This window comes from Nicotiana sylvestris, chromosome 10 (assembly GCF_000393655.2).
Source record: "Nicotiana sylvestris chromosome 10, ASM39365v2, whole genome shotgun sequence".
In the NCBI taxonomy this organism is placed as follows: domain Eukaryota; kingdom Viridiplantae; phylum Streptophyta; class Magnoliopsida; order Solanales; family Solanaceae; genus Nicotiana; species Nicotiana sylvestris.
The window spans coordinates 33,096,045-33,120,809 of NC_091066.1; the positions used below are offsets into that span (position 1 = coordinate 33,096,045).

A 24,765-nucleotide genomic window follows, 5' to 3' on the forward strand; every position below is an offset into this window, starting at 1 on the left:
ATTGGATTGTGGAAGTCTTCTGAATTAGCACATTAGTCTTCCAAGTTTTATTTGACTGTAGTAAGTCTTTCATATTTCAGTGTATCAATCTGACTTTTCCAACAAGCCAGGGTAATAAAAATATGTGCTCTGACTAGTAGCAGAGAAACTGCTCTCCTTAGTAAATATCTTACAAAGACCTCAAATAACAGTAAGTCCTTTTCAAGTTTTCCCTTTTGCTGCCTTTCTACTTTATTGTTTAACCATTATACAGTTTCACCTGCAACTACCACTGTGAAGAGCTCTTATATTATTTGACTGATTTTCCACCTAAAGGTAAATAATCTTTAGTTTTCTTCAATCTGTTTTCATTATAAAAAAGAGAATTTTTAGTGGTTGTAATGACTAAAATAGTAAAACAACAGAAACTAAGATGCCAAATTTGTGAAAAATATGGTGTTTGCCAACATCCTCCAATGCTATTGTGAACTTTGTAGTGTAGTCCCAGATTGAGGATGTATCTAGTGTTTTTCATGTGAGACTGCAATGTCTTGTGCTCTTTTCCTGTAGGTATGGTTCTAATGAAATGCACAGAGTTATGGAGGACAAATTGATGAGACAGAAGGCACGGATTTTGCTTGACGAGGCAGCTTCATGGTCTCTCTTGTGGCATCTTTATGGAAAAGGAAATAAGTCGTCAACCTTTTAATTCCTATGTTCTTAAGTTATCACTAGAAAGTCTTGCCACTTCTTACTTTGGTAGTGATAAAATTGTGTATGTCTTTGGGCATAGTTGTTACTCCATCTGTCTTAATTCATATGGTTCGAACTAACTTTTTGATTTTTAACTTTTCGGTTATGATATTTCTTTTTAATTTTTCAATCATCATGAAAATCTATTCATTTATTGTAGATAATATTCTCAATGTAGTTTTTGAAATGTCTAAGATTCAATTTGGAAATGCTGTACTTGGTTAAAAAAAAAGATGCAATTTGGAAATATGATCTAATGGACATTATTTTCAACTTAAAACTTGATAATTTTGATGACAACTCAAATTTTCATATTAAAGGAATGGAGGGGATACTTTTCTTTCATCTACGTCGTTATAAAAATAATAACAACGTGTGTGCACAATTGACCCTTGGAGATAGCCTTTTGGTGTAGTATTAGAATTCATGTCCTGTAACGGTTGAATAATGTAGATCTTTCATTTCCTTGTATGTTGACAAAAGGAGTTTCATGTTCTTTCTAAATATACTCTGCATTTGGCTCTTGAAAAAGAGGTTGTGGACACGAGTCACTTTTAAATGTGTAGTAAATCTTTGATTTTCTTGTGGGAAGCAGTTCACTAATGTCATTATTAGCTGGATCTCTTTTGTTGTGTTTCAGCAATTTTACTGCATAAAGTTTTCGTAATGAACAGAAAATAGTTTCCTGCTCAAGTTCATTTGCTAGATGTTTATTGTTATTTAAATTGAACGTTTCATCCTCTTGCAGGAAATGAAGAACTTCCTGAAGACCTTATCCTGGTGATGCATCTTTAGTTGTCAACAGAGTAGTATTGTTGCTGTTAATGTGTTTAGTTTCTTTTTTTTTGATGAAGTAAGATAATATCATTGAAAGGGCATCAGGAAGATGCCAAATTACAAGAACAGAACTTATGTTAGCTCCCCTACAAAAGACAAAAAACATTGTAAGCTCGAGTACAAGAGTGCCTATGCTAGAACCAGGGAGCTAACAAAATCCAAAAAGTGTCAACCCTATTAACAGGGAAAAGAAAGTTCCAACTGAACAAACTAACTAAACATCTAGCTTTTAAGGAATGTGTTGTTTAGTTTCTTTTATGTTTAATTTTTGCTTATCATACTATGTTCTTTGCAGTTGCCAACTACTTCACACTTAGAAGCTTGCCAATTTGTTGTGAAGAATCATACTGCACAACTATGCCTCCGAATTGTTCAGTGGCTTGAAGGATTAGCCTCCAAAGCCCTTGATTTGGATAGAAAGGTAATGAATTAGTATATGATAATTTATTTCTTGCAGTTTTCTTATTTTTGGTGGTTTTCCCTATCTGTTCATTCTTATTCCTTAAAATCAATCAAGCATATAATTTAACAGGGATGTAAATAAATCCTTTTGCAGTTTTACATGTCTGAGTTGATTATAAATATTTATGACATTGTTTCGTGCATCTCATACTGCTCCATGGACAGTTGAATGTGGATGATTGAGGTGAAACTTGATGCTTAATGTGATGAAATGGTGTCACAGATATATCCAAAAAAAGGGGAAAAATAGTTTCACAGTTTTATCTGATGTCCCTGAAGGGGCAAATGGTAGCACCGTCACGTTATAGCAGAACAATCTCAGTTTATGCCATTAAACCAATTATTGCCATTTTTGGTTAATCATGTTTCCTGGTTTGTTCTTATAATTAAGGTGTAACGTTCCAGAATATAGTACCACTACTGTTTAGTGTTTGCGAAATCTTTTTTGGAGCTTATTCCATTTTTTGAAATATGTCTCCGCAAGCTTTAAAATGCACATTACACTTTATATGTACATTAGAGAACTGCACACATTTGGCAGATCCCTAGAAACCTAATTGGTTCTAGGTGTTGAACTTTATTTGTAAATGCGGAAGCACTCTAACTGATTTTGTGAAGAAAATGGACCTTGGACCTAATTTAATCTCGAAAATTTGCTCATGAAGTGAGGATCGTCCAAGACCATATCTAGGACTCATGCATGTTGCACTTTACACCCCCTGCACATCCATTGTTGAATATCTGGTGCATGGAATAATATAATACTGGGGCCCGACATTGCATAACCAAAGATTAGACTAGTCTTGTCTTAACCATATTAGGAAGATGGACCTGGTACCTAAATCAATCCCAAAATTAGCTCATATGGTGAGGAGATCACGTTGTCTAAGATCATATAGGGCGATGATGGCTTATATACTTGACCAATGTAGGACTCAACAGGCTAACATAAGTTTCATCTTCCTTTATTTTCTGAACTTTGTGCGATTTTATCTATTAAAGATTTTTTTTGGTTTGAACTTCGTCTGGGATGTATAAATCAATCAATCAGCTAAATTCAATTTCGAATTAGCTGGCTATATTAGGGCCCATTTGGCCATAAAATAAATTTCACTTTTTTCGGAAAATTTTCACTTTTTCTGGAATCAGTATTTGGCCATGAAATTTTCAAATTTTACTATTGAATTTCGAAATTTTTCTGGAAATTTGAAAAACTCCAAAAACCTGTTTTTCAAAATTCACTTCAAATCACTCACAAAAATTCAAAAATAACTGCAAATTGTATTCATGTTCAAACACAACTCTAATTTTCAAATACTATTTTCGCTTGATTTCTTTTTTTATATCATTTTTTCCGGAATTTCACAATTCTTATATCCAAACGCCTGCGTTTAGTATTGAAAAACTGTCCATGAGGGAGACGAGAGTTTCCAAAATGCTTTTTTCAGCTAATGTTTTTTTTTAAATTTTTTGGTAGTAAAGATGCACAAAATTCTCAAAAACCTAGCAAGAATCTATATTGTTATATTAAAAGCACGAAGGCTCTTAGTGAAATATCATTCGCCTTTTTTACATTAGACATAATTGTAGTTTCAGTTACTTTCTTAATATTTAGGACATTTAATTCACCTAAAATTTTGATTATTAAATATTTCCTTATTGAATAAGTAAAAGTCCTAATATTTAGACTTTAGCCATCACAGACATGTAAGATATTAATTAAATCAGAACTAACGTGAGTATTTTACCATCCAAAGCAAAGTTAACTTCCATGTTAGAATCATCCCTCGATAAATTTAAAAGAAAACAAGAGAAAGACTTTGAGTAATGCCGTTATTTAAAAAATGTGAATGAACTAATATTCGTATTCTAAATTCAATTATGAATTTACCACTTTTAATATTCTGGAATGTTTTGTCATTCTATTTAATTAAAAAAGAACTTCCTACCCTTCAAAAGTATATTTCATATTAGACAAAATAATGATTTAGTTATTTTTGTAACATTTAGGACTTTAAATTCGACTAAAATTAATATTAGGATTTTAGAATTAAATATTAGAAAGATAATCAGTTGGATAACTCAAAGAATCACCTAAAATTAATTACTGCCAAAAGTGTTCCCTGAACTCAAGTAGTGTGTCACTAAAATGTTATCAACGAATAACTTTTAAGTAGTTAACTATAATTCTATTTTATAACTCAAAAAATCTTAAAATATGTATGTAGATAAAATAAATATTTAAACAATATTGTAATGATTTCAATGAATACACGTTAAATCTTTTTGAGATTTTTTTTTTTTGGATGAAGTAAGATGTTATATTAATAAAAGCATCAAGGAGATTCATAGTTGCAAAAGTTGAGGTGCAAAAATGAAAGAAAAACTAGTCCCTTTACAGTATGTCAATCTAAGACAAGGGTGCTAACAAAGTCCAAAAGATGAGCAGAACTAATTACATTAGCTAACTTAGTCCAACAAAAAAGATTGAGTAGGCATATAGCTTTGAGAGAGTGATTTGGAGTTGAGATCCCATCAAAGCATCTACTATTCCTCTCATTCCACAAACACCAAAAAATAACTGCAAGGATCATCAACCAGATCTTCTTGATGGTCTTATCAACTCTCCATTGACTCCAGCTCAAGTGTGCCTGTTTTATGTTTTGCGGCATAACCCATTTGAGGCCAAAAATATAGTAAAACATGTTCCAAAATCAGTGGCCAGTGGGCAAAACAAAAACAGATGGCTGACTGTTTCCACGTTCTCCCTGCACATATAACATCTATTGACCAACTGAAGGTTCTCTCCTGTTGAGATTATCTTGTGTCAAGCAAGCTTCATGGAGAACAATCCAGTCAAAGCAAATTACTTTAATAGGCAACTTAGTTTTCCATATTAATTTCCATGGCCATGCATCAATCACTTGGTTTTGAGAACATAGTTGCCTGTAACATTCTTTCACTGAGAAAGTGCCCTTACTCCCCAAACAAATGGTGTCTGGTGTACTTGCATTCATGTTGAACCTTTCCACTATGGCAAGCAATTCTATCAAGTTGTCCACTTCCCAATCTTGCACTGCTCTTCCGAGATGAACATCCCAATTATTGCCACTTCAGTCCTGAGCTATGGAGGAGTTTTTGTCCAATGCAATCTGGAACATGCTAGGGTATTTATCCATGAGTGTAATGTTGTTGAGCCATTTGTCTTTCCAGAATCTGATATGTGCTCCATTGCCTGCTTTGAAGTAGGATTCCTAGAAAATTCATTCCCCAATTTCCTGATGTACTTCAAAGGGCCCACTCCATAAGGTGAATTAGAGACTTTGGTGCTCCAGTTGTCTTTTTTCCCATGCTTTGCAATAATCACCTCCTTCCAGAGGCTTGATTCCCCTGTGCCATATCTTCAAAGCCATTTCATTAGTAAACACTTGTTGTGGACCTCTAGAGATCTCTGATACCCAATCCTCCCTGGTGCTTTGGTTGTATGACTTTATCCCACTAAATGAGATGAAACCTGTAGTGCTGCTGTTCCCTTCCCATAGAAAGTCCCTCCCAATTTTATCTAATTGTTTTAACACCTTTTTAAGGGTAGGAAACAATGACATGTAATAAGTTGGGATGCTGTCAAGTACACTATTGATAAGAGTTAGTCTTCCTCCCATGGAGAGGTATTGCAATTGCCATGATGCTAATCTCTTTTCAAACTTTTCAATAATCCCACTCCATATCTCACAGCTTTTGAATTTGACAACTAGTGGAAGGCCCAAGTATGTGGTAGGCAAGTAGCCAATACTGCAACCCATGATACCTGCTAATTCCTCAATGTTAGATACATGGTTGACTGGATAAATGATACTTTTCAACACATTAACATGTAGCCCAGAAAGAGCTTCTAATAGGAGGAAAGCCAGGTTTAGGTACATAAGTTGTGACTTTTCAGCCTCACAAAAGATTAGAGTATCATTTGCATACAGCAGATGAGAAACAGAGACTGAACTCCCAATGTTTATCCCTACTCTGAAGCCTTGAATCCGTTGTAGTTCTCTGGCCTTTTCAAGCATTTTGCTTAAACCTTCCATGGCAAGTATAAATAGGAGAGTGGGATCCCTTTCTGAGGTGAGAAGAAACCCACAGGTTCTCTGTTGACCAACACTGAATATTTGACTGTTGTTATGCTGAATCTAATCCACCTTCTCCATTTGTCTCCGAATCCTATCTTCCTTAGAATAGAAATTAGATAGGACCAATTCAGCTTGTCAAAAGCTTTTTCAATATCAAGTTTGCATATAATGCCAGGCTCCCCAGATTTAAGCCTCCAATCTAGAGCCTCATTAGCTATAAGTGAAGCATCAATTATCTGCCTGTGCTTAATGAAAGCATTTTGATGACTGGAGACTAATTTGCCAATAATCTTCTTCAATCTTTCTGCTAGTAGCTTGGCCACAATCTTATAGACACTGCCAATTAGACTTATTGGTCTGAAGTCTCTAAGTTCAATAGTCCCCTTCTTTTTTGGAATCAAGGCAATAAAGGAGGCATTACATGATCTCACCTTATAGCATGAAAGTGATTGAGTGCCCCCGTCACTTCTGGTTTGATAAACTCCCATGTTCTTTGAAAGAAAGCGATAGTGAAACCATCTGGCCCAGGAGCCTTATCTGAGGAACAGGAATTAATGGTTTCATGCACTTTTTCTTTGTCAGAAACTGAGACTGAACTCCCAATGTTTGTCCCTACTTTGAAGCCTTGAATCCGTTGTAGTTCTCTGGCCTTTTCAAGCATTTTGCTTAAACCTTCCATGGGAAGTATAAATAGAAATGGGGAGAGTGGGATCCCTTTCTGAGGTGAGAAGAAACCCACAGGTTCTCTGTTGACCAACACTGAATATTTGACTGTTGTGATGCTGAATCTAATCCACCTTCTCCATTTGTCTCTGAATCCTATCTTCCTTAGAATAGAAATTAGATAGGACCAATTCAGCTTGTCAAAAGCTTTTTCAATATCAAGTTTGCATATAATGCCAGGCTCCCCAGATTTAAGCCTCCAATCTAGAGCCTCATTGGTTATAAGTGAAGCATCAATTATCTGCCTGTGCTTAATGAAAGCATTTTGATGACTGGAGACTAATTTGCCAATAATCTTCTTCAATCTTTCTGCTAGTAGCTTGGCCACAATCTTATAGACACTGCCAATTAGACTTATTGGTCTGAAGTCTCTAAGTTCAATAGTCCCTTTCTTTTTTGGAATCAAGGCAATAAAGGAGGCATTACATGATCTCACCTTATAGCATGAAAGTGATTGAGTGCCCTCGTCACTTCTGGTTTGATAAACTCCCATGTTCTTTGAAAGAAAGCGATAGTGAAACCATCTGGCCCAGGAGCCTTATTTAAGGAACAAGAATTAATGGTTTCATGCACTTTTTCTTTGTCAAAAGCTTTCTCTAACAACTCCCTGTCCTCTTCTGCTAGTCTAGTTGCTTCATCAAAATTGGCAGTAGGTCTCCACACTTCGTTTTCTGTATACAGATTCTGGTAGAAGTTCAAAATCTCCTCTTTAATCTGTGTTTTGTCTTCTATTATTTCATCATTTACTTTAAGCTTGTTAATATTGTTGAATCTTCTGTGTGAGTTGGCTATGGAATGGGAATATTTAGTGTTCCTGTCCCCCTCTTTCAACCATTGACATCTTGACTTTTGTCTCCATATGTTTCTTCAGCTTTGGCCAGTTCCTCCAGCTCCACTTGCGAACTCAAAATCTTCTGCTTTTCAGCTTGCATTGGAATTCTGCCTTCTGTAGCTTGTTCTAAAGCTGCAAGTTCCTCAAGAGCCTTGCTTCTTCTTACTTCCAACTTTTTTTGAACAGAAGGAAATATATTAATAATAGCTAAGTGTCAAACATTGACATATTACATCCCAAACTGCCGCAATTGGCACTAACATTTGCACTACAGCCTTCTAAGGCATCAACATTTCCTAACGCAGCCTAGCGCATATAGTAGCAGAAGTAGTTTTTACAGAAAAGAAGCCCTCCATGTCCCTTTGATATTGTGTCATCGCCGGTTCCGGTGGGGTAGACAAAAGGCGAAGCTTATTTATGTTGGGCTGCATGAGTGCATCTCTAGCCAAAATATGTGCCATTGCATTTCCTTCCCTGAAGCTATGCTTGAGGATTACCTGCCCCTTCTGCCTCGCCCGAAGAAGTAACAACCTGCATGCATAAATTAGATGTGTGTAAGTAGGATGGTCATGCTCAATCATGGTTATTGTTTCTGAAGCATCCGTTTCAATTTCTACCGGATGCATACTGTGTGCTATAACCATCTGCAGGCCTTCTTGTAGTGCTTGGAGTTCCACTTGAGCCGATGAGAGTGTATGCACCTTCTTGGTGAAAGCCATTATCCAGCGCCTGCATGGTTACGAACAATTCCTCCAATTCCACCTTGGTATCTATCAGCTTTGAAGGCACCATCTATGTTTAGTTTCAACCAGCCTTGCGGTGGCTTGTGCCAACTAACCTTAATAGACTTGTGAGGGAGTTGTTAATGTGCTTTTCAATCAAGAGTTTATATTCTAGAGAGGTGTTGATAATGGTTGACCAACGAATTTTGTGAGAAGTATTGTTGTGGTTATTTACATTCCTATTTTTCCGGATGTTCCAAATGGCAAAAGGAAAGTCCTCATTCCAAGAAAGATAGTGGTGGCTAAAATAATTATTAATTTGCTTATGGTCGAGCCAATGAGTAGTATGCGTCTTATCATTCAGTTGGAGACCATAAGTATGCCATAAGTTGTTGACAGATGAGCAATCCCAGAAGATGTGGTGAATAGTTTCCTCATTGTTTTTGCAAACCGGGCAGATTGGGTCGATGTTGATACCTATATTAGCCAAGTAAGATCGTGTAGGAAGTCTATTGTGGTAGCACTTCCAAATGAAATTTTTTATCTTGTTTGGGCAATGTAAGCTCCAGATCCAACTGAAATCTTTGTCTTGATTTTCCTCTTCATTTATGATTTGATAGCAAGAAGAGGTTGAGAACAGTCCATTAGAGGATAGGCTCCATATATTGTGAATATTGCGAGATTTCCTACCGGTGGGGATGATAGCACTAATGCTATCAGTTATTTGGGAAGGGATGAGATTTTTGAGAAGTTCAATTGCCCATTTTCCTTAATTTGATTTACTGTAAGCTTATCCTCATGCTCCCTTAGAGGACCTGCGATTGCATTCTAAGGTTCCTTATGTTTGGGATCCAATTGGATTGCCAAACACTAAGGAGAGCCTTGTTATTGATATCCCATCTTGTACCAATATTGCAAAGGTGCCATCCTCTAAAGATGCTCTTCCAGGTGTGGGAGTTAGTAGTATTCCCCCTCATATTACCATATTTACTAGAGATTACTTTGGTCCACATCGAATTAGGGTTGTTAATAAGTCTCCATACTAAACTCGTTAGGAGTGCTAGATTTTTACTATCAGCTTTTCGAATCCCCAAGCCACCCATGCATTTGTTCTTTGTAACAATGTTCCAATTAATCATATGGAGTTTCCTCTTATCAGGGGATGAGTTCCATAGAAAATCCCGTTGGATTTTGTCTATTTCCTTTAGAGTTTTTTTGGGAAGCATAGAGGATTGCATGATGTGGTTGGGAATTGTGTTTAGAGTAGAGGATATCAGGGTGCACCTCCCCGCTGTGTTGAGCCACTTAGCTTTCCAACTACTTAGTTTCTTTCTCATTTTATCAATGACGAATTGGTAGTCTTTTGGTTTTGGGCTAACGTTTATGATTGGAAAGTCAAGGTATGTACCAAAAGTTTCGCTGACTTTTATGTCCCAAAGATTCGAAAGTTTGATTTTTGTTGACTTTGGGCACTGACTAGAAATAATTAACTTAGATTTTGATTTGTTAATGGTTTGGCCTGATAACTGGCAGAAGTTATCAAGGCAACGAATCATAGAATGGGCTGTTTTTATGTTGGCTTTGCCCATTAGAGTGAGGTCGTCTGCGAAGAATAAGTGCGATAAAGGAGGGCTTTTGTGAGTAATTCTAATAGTTTCCAATTTCTTAATATCCACATTGTGGTTGATCATTATAGAGAGCATTTCCATACAAAGTATGAAAATGTAGGGTGACATAGGGTCTCCTTGTCTAATTCCTCTTGAAGGAGCAAAAGATTCAGACTTTGTGCCATTGACAAGGATGGTATAGCTAGAGGAGGTAATACAACATATAATTAGGTTGATCAAACTAGTAGGGAAATTAAAGAAGATTAATGTTCTATGGATGAAAGACCATTCCAATTTATCAAATGCTTTTTCAAGGTCGGTTTTGACTATCATATTCCCTTGCTTGCTTTTTGAATTTTTGATGTAGTTCATTACTTCTTGAATGATTAGAGCATTATCACAAGCTCTTCTTTCCTTAATGAAGCTAGCTTGGTGAGGGCCAATTATATTCTACATAAAGGGCTTCATCCTATTGGCTATTATTTTAGAAATGATTTTGTAAATCGTATTACAAAAGCTTATGGGCCTAAATTTTTTTAAATGATTAGCATTTTCAAACTTGGGGATTAGGCAAATGTAAGTCTTGTTAATGTCTTTAGGAATACTGTTTTCCCTAAATACTTTGTGACAGAAATCCATAACACTACCTTTAATGTTATTCCAGAATTTTTAGAAAAAAAGGGGGTGAAGCCCATCCGGTCATGGAGCTTTATTAGGATGAAAAGAGAATATTGCTTTTGTGATCTCAAAGTCTATAAGCGGCTAGTCTAGGCACGAGGGAGGGAAGTGTATATTAGAGTGGTTGCTACCATTTTGTGTATGCAAATAGGAAGAAGTGTGGTTTGTAGTGAATAAGTTCTTGAAAAAATTGACCGTGTGGTCCATTATGGATTTTGGGTCGTCTATCTACTTTTTGGAGCCATCTTTAAAGAAGGTAATCTTATTAATTCTTTTTCTATTGGTCGCGGTGATTTGGAAATATTTGGTATTAGCGTCGCCTCCATTCATGAGCGTAACCTCCAATAATCTTCCTCAAGTACTAGGATCTCATTATATTGATGTTGTAATTTTTTTCTAGCTCTTGAAGGAAAATGCTAGTGCTATATCTAGGACTAATTTGAATTCCACTTAGCCTTGCTAGAATTTGTCTTTTTTTCCTATGAATGTCACCAAAGACTTCGTTACTCCAGCTCTTAACATCCTCCTCAAAGGACTTCGTGGCAGATATAAGATCATTAGTGGCCCAGTGCTTATTGACTATAGAAGTGAACTCCGGATGGGAACACCACATTGTTTCTAAGCGGAAAGGCTTGTCAATATAGTTCGTGGATTTCTTTTTGAGAGAGATGAGAATAGGGTTATGGTCGGAATGAGTTTTTGATAGGTGGATTATGGAGGCATCAGGGTATTGATCTAACCATTCCGTGTTAGCATAAACTCTATCGAGACGCTCCATTATTAGACCTTTCCCTCTTTTTCTATGATTCGACCACGTAAATTTGCACCCTTTGAAGCCTAGATCAAATAATTTGCAGTAGTTTAGGCTTGCTAAAATGTTTTGTGCACGCTTTTGGTTCACTGCCCTACCTCCAAATTTTTCTTGAGACATAATTACATCATTAAAATCCCCTCCCATAAGCCAAGGTCCTTTATAGAAATTATAGATATTTTTTATATTATGCCATAATGTATCACGATTGTACTTGTCAGTGCCAGCATAGATTGAACGAAAGAGCCAAGTTTTGTGATTTGGTTTTACCTCGATCATGGCATGGATTTCTTGGTTACGCCTAGTGAAGTTGTTGACGACGACTCTATTATGATTCCAAAGGATGACCAGCCCACCTGCTTTCCCCTCAGCAGGGCACCTTAATCATTTCAGTGAAATTGAAGTCCTCCAGAATTAAGAGGTGGTTAGCCATTCTAGTTTCTAGCAGAGCTACCATGCTGGGGTTGTGAGTATCCATAAGCTACCTAAAATTACGACGAAAATTTGCATTATTTGCACCCCAGACGTTCCAAATTATAAAGTTAATGGGTTGATTCATCATGGGCTGGTTGGAAGGTGCTTGGTTCTCCCTCGCGGTTGGTGTATTGTTCCTCCTGTGGGAGGGTACCCGAATCAGTACATTCTTCCCTACAGTGGGGTCGTGGGGGGGGCGTATATCCATCGAGCACTTGAACATGGTGTGTGGATAACTGATGATGCACTTCTTGTCGAGCCATTCCTTGAAGATTAGTATTTTTACTTTGCTTAGGTTTGAGAACGCCACCCTGGGTTCTCCAAGATGAGGGAGTGGTTCTTCCTCCACTTCTTGGTTTTCCTCGAGATTTTGCATGTCCATCTGCTGTGCTTCTGCATGCATGGGAGGAGGTGGGTTCTGATGTTGTGGTTGTGGATTTGGTGGTTGGGCCTGTTGGACAGGGGGTGTTTGGGCTGTCCATGGGGTGAAAATGGGGTTTAGCATGGACATCTCCTCTGGAGCAAACAAGGGTAGATTGATTGGTACATTCTGTGGCATCATATTGTTGGGATTTCCTGGAATGTTCCACATCTCTTGCATATTGGTAGTTAGGTTCTGATTGAGTGATGGAGCCAGTGGTTGGAGGATATTTGAGATCCACATTTGGTTGATGTAGTTTGTCATGGCCAAATGCATGCCCTCCGAGATCAGCTGAGCAAGGTAGCTCGTATTTTGGATGATCAGGACTGGATCCTACCCGTCGATCTAAAGATTGAAGGAAATGGCTTGACCCATGAGGCCTAGCTCTATCCAGGATTGTGGCTGATTGTTGGGTGGATTTGGTGGCCGAGTGTAAATCACAGGTTGAGGGGGAAGATGGGGTGGTAATGGAGGAAGGTTGTCCATTGGGTAGGGACGATTGAGGCGTTGGATTTGAATTAGGCGAAATCTCCTTCGGAGGGTGAGTTGTGTTCGAGGCATTCTGGGAAGTTAATATATCACAAGCTATGGAGTTTGGAGGAGTAAGAGCAGGAGTAGTAATGATAGGGTCTATATGCAAGGGAGAGAAGGGGTCTTGCGTGAGGTTTTTAGCAATATCTCCAATGGAGATCGCGTCCGACATATGGAGGTCGCTTTTGGCCAAGTGTTCATCGTCAGGGAGGTCATTTGATTGCACGCAATCTAATAGTGGGATATCTTCCTCCATAATATGATTACTGTGAGGGGTTAGTAAAGGAGTATTTTTTGTGTGGATTTTTTTATTGGGTGTTAGAGGGTTATTAGCAGGCTCATTAGTAGCAAGAGATTTTGGGAGATACTCCGTAGGATTAGAGTTCTTAGAAGACACGTTTTGTCCACCTGTCTGCTTGGGGTAGTCCTTGCCATGCAAACCACTGGTGGTATTATTTTTACCGCTGGTTTGTTCATAATCTAGGTGCTCTAAATTTAGATTATGGTAATTATGATTAAAGTGGTTAGTAAGAGTATTTTCATTAGGCTTATGGTTTTTAACTAAAGCTAATACAGGATTATGAAGAGACTTTGGATTATCGAGAAGCGTGGATGGCACAGATTTTTTTTCTATGAATTTTAATTGCTGAGTTTTGAGAAACTTACCCGTTGAGGCTTCAAAAATTTTTACATTTATACCTGGCAGTGTTGATGTTGTGGTATTTGTCTGCATGCTTGGTTTTAATAATGATCTCCTATTCTTGGGGAATGAAACCGTCTGCCATTCATAGTCGTTGTCCGTTTTTCTGGTTTGCCTTCTTCATTGGTCGAGTTTGTACTGTGGGTGGTTATGTGGGTACATTTGGTAGTTGAGTGCCCAAGACAACCACATTTTTTACATAGAATATTATCTCATTTGTATAATATTGTTTGTTTGTGAGATCCAATAAGGATATAGGGCTGCACCTTTTCCTTCAGTGGCAATTGAACACATAAACGTGCGTAACGCCCTCGAAGAGTAGAGGAGGTACATGCGTCGATTTTTAGAAGCTTTCCAATAGCATTCCCAATTTTTGTGAGTATAATTCCATCGTAGAATTCCGTTGGGAGATGGGGTAATCTCACCCAGATGGCCGTGAAACTTTGGGTTGCTTGAGTGGCTACAAAGTTTGGTGTCCATTTTTGGACTGAGAGGAAGAAGCCATTGATGAACCATGGCCCGTTTTGCAGTTCTTTCTTTGCATTTTCTTCCTTATTGAATTTAATCGTATAATAGTCCTCTCCGAGGTCTATTAAGGAGAAGTTTTCAGATGGCCTCCACAGGGCTTGAACCTTTGCCTTTAGATACTGGTGGAGGATTCTCTTTCCAATTAGCTTGATTATAACGGAGAATTTCCATGGTTCATAAATTCTTTTGATATCCTGCTCCGTTAGGGTTATTTGATGAGGCTGGTTCACCCTTCCCTCGTTGGTAAACTGGGCACGATCATTGTGTTGCACATCCATGGGGAAGATGAGCTATTTGGACTGTTCAAGTCCCCTAGATCGTTAGTTAATTCTCCAATCAGCTTGTCTTTGTACGAAATCTTTTCCTCACATGGGGGGTTGTCAGGAGGCTTTGGAGGAATTGTTGTTGTTGCTAGTAGGTTGCCTGTAGTAGTATGTGTATGCATTCGTTTGGTTGCCTTAGGCAGAATAAAGTTAGAGAGAAGGAGGAGCCTCTCTCACTAAAGGATGATATCCAAACAAACCTATTCTTACTTAGTATGTGTATGCATTCTTACTTCCAATTTGCCATAAACTTCTTTGTTCCAGTTGGAGATGTCTTTTTTCAAGTTTCTCAACTTCTGAGTGAGAATAAAATTAGGGCTGCCACCTATAGTGTAATTCTGCCACCACACTTTTACCATATCAATGAACCCCTCTTGTTGCAACCACATATTCTCAAACTTGAATTAGGAGTGGGTTGCCTCCCATTCTCCATATTCCAACAGTAATGGTTTATGATCAGAAATAGGTCTAGGCAACGCCAGCTGTTTAATTGCTTTAAAGCTTTTATCCCACTCTGTAGAAATAAGGAATCTGTCAATCCTAGATGTCTGTAGAGTGTTTTCCCCCCTTGACCATGTATACTTTGCTCCATGAAGAGGCAATCAATCAGTTGCAGATCCATAATTGTTTCTGAGAAGCTTTTCATTGCTTTGGATCTCATAGTGCAATTGAGTCTCTCGTTCTCCATCCTGCATGCATTGAAATCCCCACCTATAATCCATTGCTCACTCCAAATACCTCTAATTGCTCCCAGCTCCTGCCATAGTTCTTCCCTCTCAGAATTTGTATGTGGACCATATACTCCAGTAAAGCACCATCTGAAATCCTCTTGTGAACTTTCAAGGATACATGTGACTGTGTAATTGCCTTGATGAGTGTCAATGCAATTCCACATTCTTTTATCCCAAATAATAATAATACCCCCACTAGTGCCACAAACCTTTAGTTCTACCCAATCAACCCATCTGCTCCCCCAAATTTGATGTAACAAGTTTTTAGGAATTACCTCCATTTTGGTTTCCTCAAGACACAAAATGTCGGCCTTCCATTTACGAACTAAAGATACTAGAGTGCTCCTTTTTTTCCTACCATTGAGACCCCTAATGTTCCAGCTTAGGATTTTTACTTTCATCTTGACTGGCTCTTGAAGTGCTTGCCCCTGCCTCTGTTGCTTCGCCCATCATACTTAATGCTGCTAATTAGCTTTTGAACCTCACCTTCCCCTTTTTTCTTTCCCTTCTTGCTTGTTGCTGCCAGTGACCCCTTTTTTGTATTTGAATTTGTCTCTTTTGATCCATTTAAATCGAAGATTTCATGCTCAAATCCGGTTACGTTGATCCCAAAAGCTTTGCGTGCTTTACCCATAACCAGTTTTGTCCATTTAGATGTTTCAATGACACTTGGTTGCTGAATTCCTTGTGATTGCAGTTTTATAATACAGTAATAAGCATTAGTATTTTACTTTAATTTTTTATGATGATCATTTTTTTCTTACTAAAAATAAATTTTGTTGGGTTTTAATATTACCATCTAATTAAATTCTCCATATGATTACTAAAACTGACAATGTGGAGTCTCTTTTTATTTCTCGTATTTTCTGATTTGAGTTTCAATACGAATAAGATGAATTCATATATTAGATACTTGAGTTCTAATTTGAGTTTCAGTAGGAATACGATGAATTCATATATTAGATACTTGAGTAAAGAGAATACAATTTTTAAAGCCATGAAGAACATGTATTATTGCATGATATTTGAATATAAGTTAATATATTAGTTATTCTACTATGTCTAAGCTACTAAAATAAATGCACAACTAATATATCAAAGTTATCATAAGGCATTAGAGTATGACATAGTTTTTTTCCTTTATAAAGTTGGCTAAATATAATTCAATCTTCATAAACTTCTGAATGAAGAAAGGGATCGGGATATTGTGCTAGGCGAAATGGAGCATTCCGAGAGTCACCGTGACTTTGGGTACTGCAGGCGTATCAAGGTTGAGGAGGTCGTGGGAGCTATGCGTAAGATGAGTAGGGGCAAAGCGACCGGGCCAGATGAGATTCCGGTGGAATTTTGGAAGTGTGTGGAGAGAGCAAGTTTGGAGTGGTTGACTAGGTTGTTTAATGTAATTTTTCAGGCGAAGAGGATGTCGGATGAGTGGAGGTGGAGTACGGTGGTTCCATTGTATAAAAACAAAGGTGATATCTAGAGGTGTAATAATTATAGGGGTATCAAATTACTGAGTCATACCATGAAAGTGTGGGAGAGGGTGGTTGAAGTGAGGGTGAGGATGACAGTGTCTGTATCCGACAACCAGATCGGGTTCATGCCGGGTCGTTCTACTATAAAAGCTATACACCTTGTTAGGAGGTTGGTGGAACTGTACAGAGAGAGGAAGAAGGGTCTGCACATGTTGTTTATTGACCTAGAGAAAGCGTATGACAAGGTTCCTAGAGAAGTTCTCTAGAGATGCTTAGAGGCAAAAAGTGTATCGATTCCCGACATTATGGCGATTAAGGACATGTACGATGGGGCTAAGACTCGGATTAGGACAGTAGGAGGCGACTCTGAGCATTTTCCGGTTGTAATGGGGTTACACCAAGGTTCTGCGCTCAGTCCGTTCTTATTCGCCCTGGTGATGGATGCATTAACACACCATATTCAAAGGGAGGTGCCATGGTGCATGCTATTCGCCGATGACATAGTTCTGATTGATGAGTCGCGAGCCGGTGTTAACGAGAGGCTGGAAGTTTGGAGACATGCTCTTGAGTCTAAGGGTTTCAAGCTGAGCAGGACGAAGACGAAATACCTGGAGTATAAGTTCAGCGCTGAGCCGGGGGAAGTAGGCGTGAATGTGAGGCTTGAATCACAGGTCATCCCAAGTAAAGGCAGCTTCAAGTACCTTGGGTCGGTTATCCAGGGGGAGGGGAGATCGACGAGGATGTCACACACCGTATTGGGTAGGATGGATGAAGTGAAGTTTAGCATCTGGAGTCCTGTGTGACAAGAGAGTGCCACCGATACTCAAAGGTAAGTTCTATAAAGCGGTGATTAGACTGGCTATGATGTATGGAGCTGAGTGTTGACCCGTTAAGAACTCACATGTCCAAAAGATGAAAGTAGCAGAAATGAGGATGTTGAGGTGGATGTGCGGGCACACTAGGATGGATAAGATTAGGAATGATGATATTCGGGAGAAGGTGCTTGTGGCTCTCATTGATGACAAGATGCGGGAAGCGATCTCAGATGGTTCGGGCATGTTCGGAGGAGAAGCCCAGATGCTCCGGTAAGGAGGTGTGAGCGACTGGTTGTGGAGGGCACGAGAAGAGGTAGAGGGTGGCCTAAGAAGTATTGGGGAGAGGTGATCAGGCAAGATATGACGAGACTTTAGATTTTCGAGGACATGACACTTGATAGGAAGATGTGGAGGTCGAGCATTAGGGTTGTAGGTTAGGAGGTAGTTGAGTCTTGCCTACTTTGTACCTTTGTGAGCCTAGTCTGGTAAGGTTTTTGTCTAAGATAGCTAGTGGCAATGTTGTGTCTTACTATTTCACTTTTCAGTGCAGGACCTATTTACTAGCCATCACTTTTGCTTTGCATCTTTCTTCTGGATTTCATGTTGTTCCTATTTTTCCTATGATTTCTGTGGTGAAACTAATATTGTCTCCTCTCGTCTCTTTGTTTTCTTGAGCCGAGGGTCTTTCGGAAACAACCTCTCTACTCCTTTGGGGTAAGGGTAAGGTCTGCGTATACATTACCCTCCCCAGATCCCACTAGTGGGATTTTACTCGGTTGTTGTTGTTGTTTTATAATTCAATCACATGGTTTAATATTATTTGTGTGATTTTAAAAAAAATTGTACTCATTGATATGGGGTACACGCACAATGGGCGTATCGTAAAACTAGTCAACAAAATTATACTTCTTTGTCCTCGGTCCTTCGACTCGTCCAAGCTGAGTCTATTCGGTCTTGTACTTGGTCAAATTTTTTTTTTAGTAAAGCTTTAATTGAGTCAATCCGAGGTCTCTTTGTTTGTTAACCTGCATTATGGTTGAATTGTGGTGAGAAGACTTCACTGAGGAAACCATTAAAGTAGCTCATGTGTGGGAGTAAAGGTAAATAGTCTAAGGTTTGTCGCTCTGACCAAGGAATATGTGGGGAGTAAACATAACTATACTAAGGTACATCGACTAAGTAAGATGGTTGGTATTGTCTTCATGATTACTGTAGGGAGGCTGCATTGATATTTTTTTCTCTATTTGTACACACTGATTGTACTTTTATCAGCATCATTGTGGTTCTTTTGGTGTTAAAAAGGGTAAAAAGTGTGAAAAGGGCCAAGATCTGCTGGGCAAGTGCAAACTGCTAAGTGCAACTAAAGCACTCGATTTAATGAAGGAACACACACGAAGAAACAATGAAAATAATGTGTAACACCAGGAAAAAATGGGTATTTAGAAAACACAAATAACAATTATATAGTCAAAAGAATTGGAAAAAATGCAATAAGTCAACTATACCTCATTCTCCAATAATTTGAAATCGACTTTATAAAAGCTGTGTCCATTCATCTGGATTTAGCAAAACATAAAGGGGCTGCCCGGTGCACGAAGCATCTGAATATCTTATATTCTGGAATATTTTATCAGCTCCTTAAGTTCTTAGATAGGGGTGGATGCAATGTGCAAGAGCTATATAATTTTTTTTATACTTAAATTTATTTGATAAAAAGAAGAATTTTATTTTATATGACCATTCATTTAACATTTTCATTTATGACGTTCCTTAACTATTTGTATATAGTTTATATTTATTATGTGCACCACCCTCTTTAAGTTATTAGGGACAAGGTATGAGTGGCATGGTGGAGGATAATTTGCGGGAGTTGAGGCTGAGATAGTTCGGGCATTTGAAGAGTAGCATCATGCTCCGGTCAGGAGGTGTGAGAGGTTGTCCATTGCGGGTTCGAGGAAGGGAAGGGGCAGCCCTAAGAAGTATTGGGGAGAGGTAGTTAGGCAGGACATGTATTGGGGTGACCACAACCCCACTGCCACCAGACCGCATCCCCACCTCTTGGATGGAAATGGTATTCCAGGGAGCGACCTTCCTATTGAACCTCTCAATAGGGTAACTACCAATTACTGTAGTAATCCAGAACCCACACTTCCTAGCCAAGGTGGCCACTACATGCCTCAACCATGCAATGTTGAACTATGGGCACCAACTGTGGCTGGTAACATTGGTACAAGTTCAGGTAGTACTCAGCCAACAAACAATGACACCAAATCAGCTGAGCACCATACAAGGAAACCAGATGGCAGGATCAGAAAAGGTCCATGAGCACCTACAAGCCTCGAACACAGAGCCGGAGGCACTGATTGCAAAGTTGGGAGTACCCAAAACAAACGCAATTCTCCTACAAAAGGAGAAGTTAATAGAGTTCAGAGGGCCTGGGAGAGAAATGCTCATCACACTATGCCCAAGGAGCATGAAAATGTGCAAGGTAAGCCTAAGGTTAGCCTCAAATCTAAACTCAGGAGACTCAGTTGTAAGGCTAAACCCAATTCTAACTCAAGAGGGCAGACATGCCAGCCATGTACAAGTGAACCTAGAGGCCAACCCTATGAAAGGGAAGGCCAAATGCCTGAAAAAGGAAGTTCTCGTCACAAACCAAGTTTTTAATGAATTTTATTATCTGGAATGCTAGGGGGCAACAATAGTAAGTTTAGGAGGCACTATGCTGAGATGATCAAAATGCACAAGCCAGCTATGCTAGTCCTCCTACTAATATGACTGAGCATAAAAACCTGATCCAGGAGCTGGGTTTCTCTAGGCAAATCCAAAGCCAACTATTGGCATGCCTGCGGGCATTGTCAACATGTGGAAAGATGATCTACTCAAAATTAATGAAGTTTCAACCACATCCCAGGGCATTAATGTCATGGTCAATATAATCCCATCCTCCAATTCCTGGCTTTTCACTGATGTTTATGCTAGTAACACTTATGCTCTTAGAAGGAATCTCTGGCAGTAGCTCAGAACTATGCATGATAACTATCAGGGGAGTTGGCTAGTAGGGGAACTTCAATGTCCTGAGAGCTAGAGACAAATATGTGGGGAACTGCATCTCTGCTCCAAGGGCTAATCTTTTCTAGCAATGCATCAATTAGTATAAGTTGATTAACCTTGGCTTTAAAGGTAGCAAATTCACCTGTACTAACATGAGATATAGGAATAAGAGTTAGTTAATCTTAAAAAGTCTAGACAGGTATTTTGCTAATGAGGAATGGATTTAAGAATCCCCCTCAAGTACAATTTGTCACCTTCCTAGAACCCACTCTGATCACTGCCCTATGCTTATTAAGTTTTGGTGTAGTCCTAGCAACCCCACTAAGCCCTTTAGATTTAACCCCATGTGGTGCAGTCATCCCTCTCTCACTAATGTGATACATCAAGTCTATGAGGGAAACTGTAGCCTCCTAGAGGGAACTACCAAATTCCAACACCAAGTTACCTCTTGGAACATGAAAGTATTTGGTAACATCTTTCACAAGAAAATGCATCTGCTCTCTAGGCTAGGAGGTATCCAGAGATCCAATGCCTACCCCTTCAGCCTTTGCCTCCGACAATTAAAAGGTCATCTCCAGGAAGACTATTCAGTCATTCTGAGAAGTGAAGAGGAATTCTGGAAAACTAAGTCTAGGATTAACTGGCTTATGGAGGGGGATGCCAACACTAAATTCTTCCATGCCTCCACTCTCAACAAGAGAAGAAGGAATAGGATTCTTGGCCTCCAAAATGAGGCAGGGGAATGGGTAGATGACCATAAAGGAATTGAAGACACCTTTTTCAATTCTACTCATCTATGTTCACCACTGATCACCAATCCTCCACCAAAGGTAAAGATACTACCACTCACATCTCTCACACCCTTTCCCATAGAGATCAGAACATACCTAGTGCCCCTCCGAGGAATGGTGAGATAAAGACTGCTTTATTCTCATTCAAACCCTACAAAGCCCCTGGGCCTGGTGTCCTACACCCAATATTCTACCAAAAGTACTGGAATGTTCTTGAGGGAAAAGTAACCAACTTTTGTAAGCAGGTATTCCACAAACTTGAAATGAACCATGCGGTCAACACCAATCATATGTGCCTGATCCCTAAATGTGCCAATGCAATTGTGCTGAAAAAATTTAGACTCATTGACCTTTGCAATACAATGTATAAATTGATTACTAAAATCATTGTTAACAAAATAAAACCTATGCCGCCCTCTATTATAGGACCTAGCAAAGCCATTTTCCTATCAAACAGGAGGGCCTGTGACAATGCCATTACTGTGCAATAATACATTAGTCACTTTAAGAAAATGAAAGGTATGAATGCCAACATGATCCTAAAGATTGACCTGGAAAAGGCCTTTGATAGGTTAGAATGACCCTTCATCAAAGATACATAGCTTTCTTTTGGTTTCCCTAGCAGCACCACTAAGCTGATTATGTCCTGTACCTCCGCCTATTCTATCTCAGTACTTGTCAATGAGAGTAGGACTGAATATTTCAAACATAGTAGGGGCATCACACATGGGGATCCTATATCTCCCTACATCTTCATAATCTGTATGGAGAGACTCTCTAGAAGCATTGATGCAAAAGTGCAAAATGGGAAATGGTTTCCCATAAAAATCAGCCAAATAGGGCCAAAAATCTCCCACCTCTTCTTTGCAGATGACCTTACCCTACTTGCTAGAGCAAACACCAAGAATTGTAATACCATCATAAAAAATCTCCAAGAGTTTAGCTGTGGCCAAAAGGTTAATAACTTTAAATCCAAGGTTATTTTCTCCACGAATTATAACCAAGAGGAAGTAGATAGACTAGCCAGTATTTTGACAATTAAGCCCACCCTATCTTTTGGCAAGTACCTGAGTTTTCCCATATTCCACAAAAGACCCGCCAATAGAGACTATCACTTTATAATTGATAGCATGCAGACTAAGTTGGCAGGCTGAAAAACCTAGTTCCTGAATATGGTTGGGAAAACCATACAGCTAAATACTCCCTTGGGTGCATCCCTAGCTATGTTATGCAATGCATAAAGCTCCAACTCAGGTATGCAACCAAATTGACAGAATTCAGAGGAATTTTATATGGGGTACCACTGTAGCTAAAAGGAAAATGCACCTAGTTGTGTGGAAACTATGACAAAACCTAAGGAAGAAGGGGGTTGGGTATGCAGACAACTGAAGACAGAAACACTGCCACCCACACTGGCCTGGCCTGGAGAATGTACAACAATATAAATGCCATGTGGGCCAGGATGCTATTCCACAAGCACTTTACTAGCAAAAACCCTTCAAGGCATATTCACTTAGGACTTGGCAAAATATAAAAAATGGCTGGCAAGTCTGTAGTAAGTCCACTAGGTAGGTAGTACATAAGGGGAATAGAATCAATTTTTACGGTGACAGATGGATCCCTGGCATAGAGTCCCTTAAAAGCCTTATCAGTGGCTCCCTCAACCAGGGGGAAGAGAGTTTGAAAGTAGACACTTTCTACAATGAGGGTCACTAGAACATCACTAATATCTCCCTTGACCTTCCCAAGGATGTTGTGTCTACTATAAAGTCTATCCTTGTTAACCCCAACTCTGCCAATCTGGATAAAATGGTTTGGAACCTGACTGATATTGGCCTCTTCTCAACCAAAACAACCTGTACCCTTATTGGAAGGCTAAACCATTATCAGGCCCACAATCCTGGTAAAGATTTCAACTGGGCATGGGGCCAAAAGCTACCCAATAAGATTAAATATTTCCTTTGATTAGTAACTCATGCCATGCTACCTACAACTCACGGGGTATGAACCTAAACCCCATGTGCTTCTTCTGTGACAAGGAGGAAGAAACCATAGAATACATGCTCTTCAAGTGTGAAAATGCTACCCAATGCTGGTAGAAGCTAGCTGAGCAAAGCCTTTCCAACCTTAGTATCCCAAACGTTGTCACCAGCCAAGCTAACTGGGTGTACGCCTTTAACAAGGCTAAACACAAACCTTTCAATGGCTTTCTTAAGTGGGGCCACCTAATCCCTTTCTACCTTTGGCAAATTTGGTTAACTAGGAACATCGATAGCTTCAATCATAGCAAGGATCATGTTCCTTTCAAAGTGGCCATTAATAAGGCTGCAGAATTCGTGTACATAGCAATAGGAGGAAAAGACCCCAGATATAGTACTGTTATCTCTGTTAAATAACACCCCCCAGATAGGGGTTGTTACAAGCTAAACACTAATGATGCTTACATCAAAAATATAAAAAAGGAAGAATAGGAGGAGTAATTAGAAATAGCAATGGGGATTGAGTAACAGGGTACATGGGGAAAGTCAAATATACAAATACCCTCAATTATGAGCTGGCAGCTTTTTTGCAGGGCCTGAAAATGGCATTATCAAATAATCTAATGCCCTTGGAGGCAACTACGGACTTGACAGAAGTAATACAATGCATAAACAAAAGTCATCTAATATATGATTCCTTGATTTGTGAATGCAGGTCTCTCCTAGAAACGCTGGGCCATCCACCAGTAAACCACATATTTAGAGATGCAAATAAAGTGACAGACAAGTTGGCAACAAAAACAGGGAAGCAGCTGGGTGAAGGAATCAACTTTTTGGTAGTTCCTACGATGTTTGTCAATGAATCACTATGGACAGACACCCTAGGAACTAATTTTGAAAGAAGTAGTAACAATTGTAATATTGTAAGAGCCCGTTTGAATGAGCTTGTTTTAAGTGACTTTTAAGCCAAAAGCCATAAGTTAGGAATTTTAACTTTTGGCTTATTTTGTCATTTTAGCTTAAAAATAAATGCTTAAAAATACTTTTTTACTTTATTGAAATACTACAAAATTGCTTAAAAGCTATTTTGGCTTAAAACACTTAAAATAAGCCAATCCGAACGGGCTCTAAATATAACTTTGGACTACTCACTTTTTGGTACAATGGACCTAACTCCTCAACAGCCCAATGTAAGAATAATTTTAAACTAATATTATAATATAAGATCCTCTTGACCAAGAAAAAAAACAAGTACACTTTGTTAAATACTCGACAAGGATCAAAAGTAACTTTTGACAAGCTTAAAAGACTAAAATAGCTCAAGAGTATATTTCAGTGACTAATTTAGACCTACTTCAAACATGAGAGACCTTTTTGTCATTTTATCCAACCTATTACACGGAGTACTACTTGCAGTG

General features: G+C 38.8%; 1 protein-coding gene across 4 annotated transcripts; it reads left to right on the forward strand.

Moving 5' to 3' along the window:
* The first annotated feature begins 22 nt into the window (after nt 1–22).
* LOC138880352 (nuclear pore complex protein NUP107-like) lies at nt 23–24,180 on the forward strand. Of its 4 annotated transcripts, none has more exons than XM_070160310.1 (5): nt 23–315; nt 550–663; nt 1,479–1,512; nt 1,865–1,990; nt 2,126–2,470. In XM_070160310.1, the coding sequence occupies exons 2-5, from the start codon at nt 566–568 to the stop codon at nt 2,198–2,200; spliced, it is 333 nt and encodes a 110-aa protein (XP_070016411.1). In that variant the 5' UTR covers nt 23–315; nt 550–565; the 3' UTR covers nt 2,201–2,470. The 4 variants fall into 4 exon arrangements, with proteins under 4 accessions (XP_070016411.1, XP_070016412.1, XP_070016413.1 ...); XM_070160311.1 differs by having other exon boundaries at nt 23–190; XM_070160312.1 differs by lacking the exons at nt 23–315; nt 2,126–2,470 and adding an exon at nt 24,063–24,180 and having other exon boundaries at nt 336–663.
* Nucleotides 24,181–24,765: the final 585 nt, after the last annotated feature.

Coding starts and splice junctions, on each gene's coding strand:
- LOC138880352 (XM_070160310.1), top strand. CDS start 566: ATGCACAGAGTTATGGAGGACAAATTGATGAGACAGAAGGCACGGATT. Junction 1,513..1,864: donor TTCCTGAAGACCTTATCCTG/GTGATGCATCTT, acceptor TGTTCTTTGCAG/TTGCCAACTACTTCACACTT. Junction 1,991..2,125: donor CCCTTGATTTGGATAGAAAG/GTAATGAATTAG, acceptor ATCCTTTTGCAG/TTTTACATGTCTGAGTTGAT.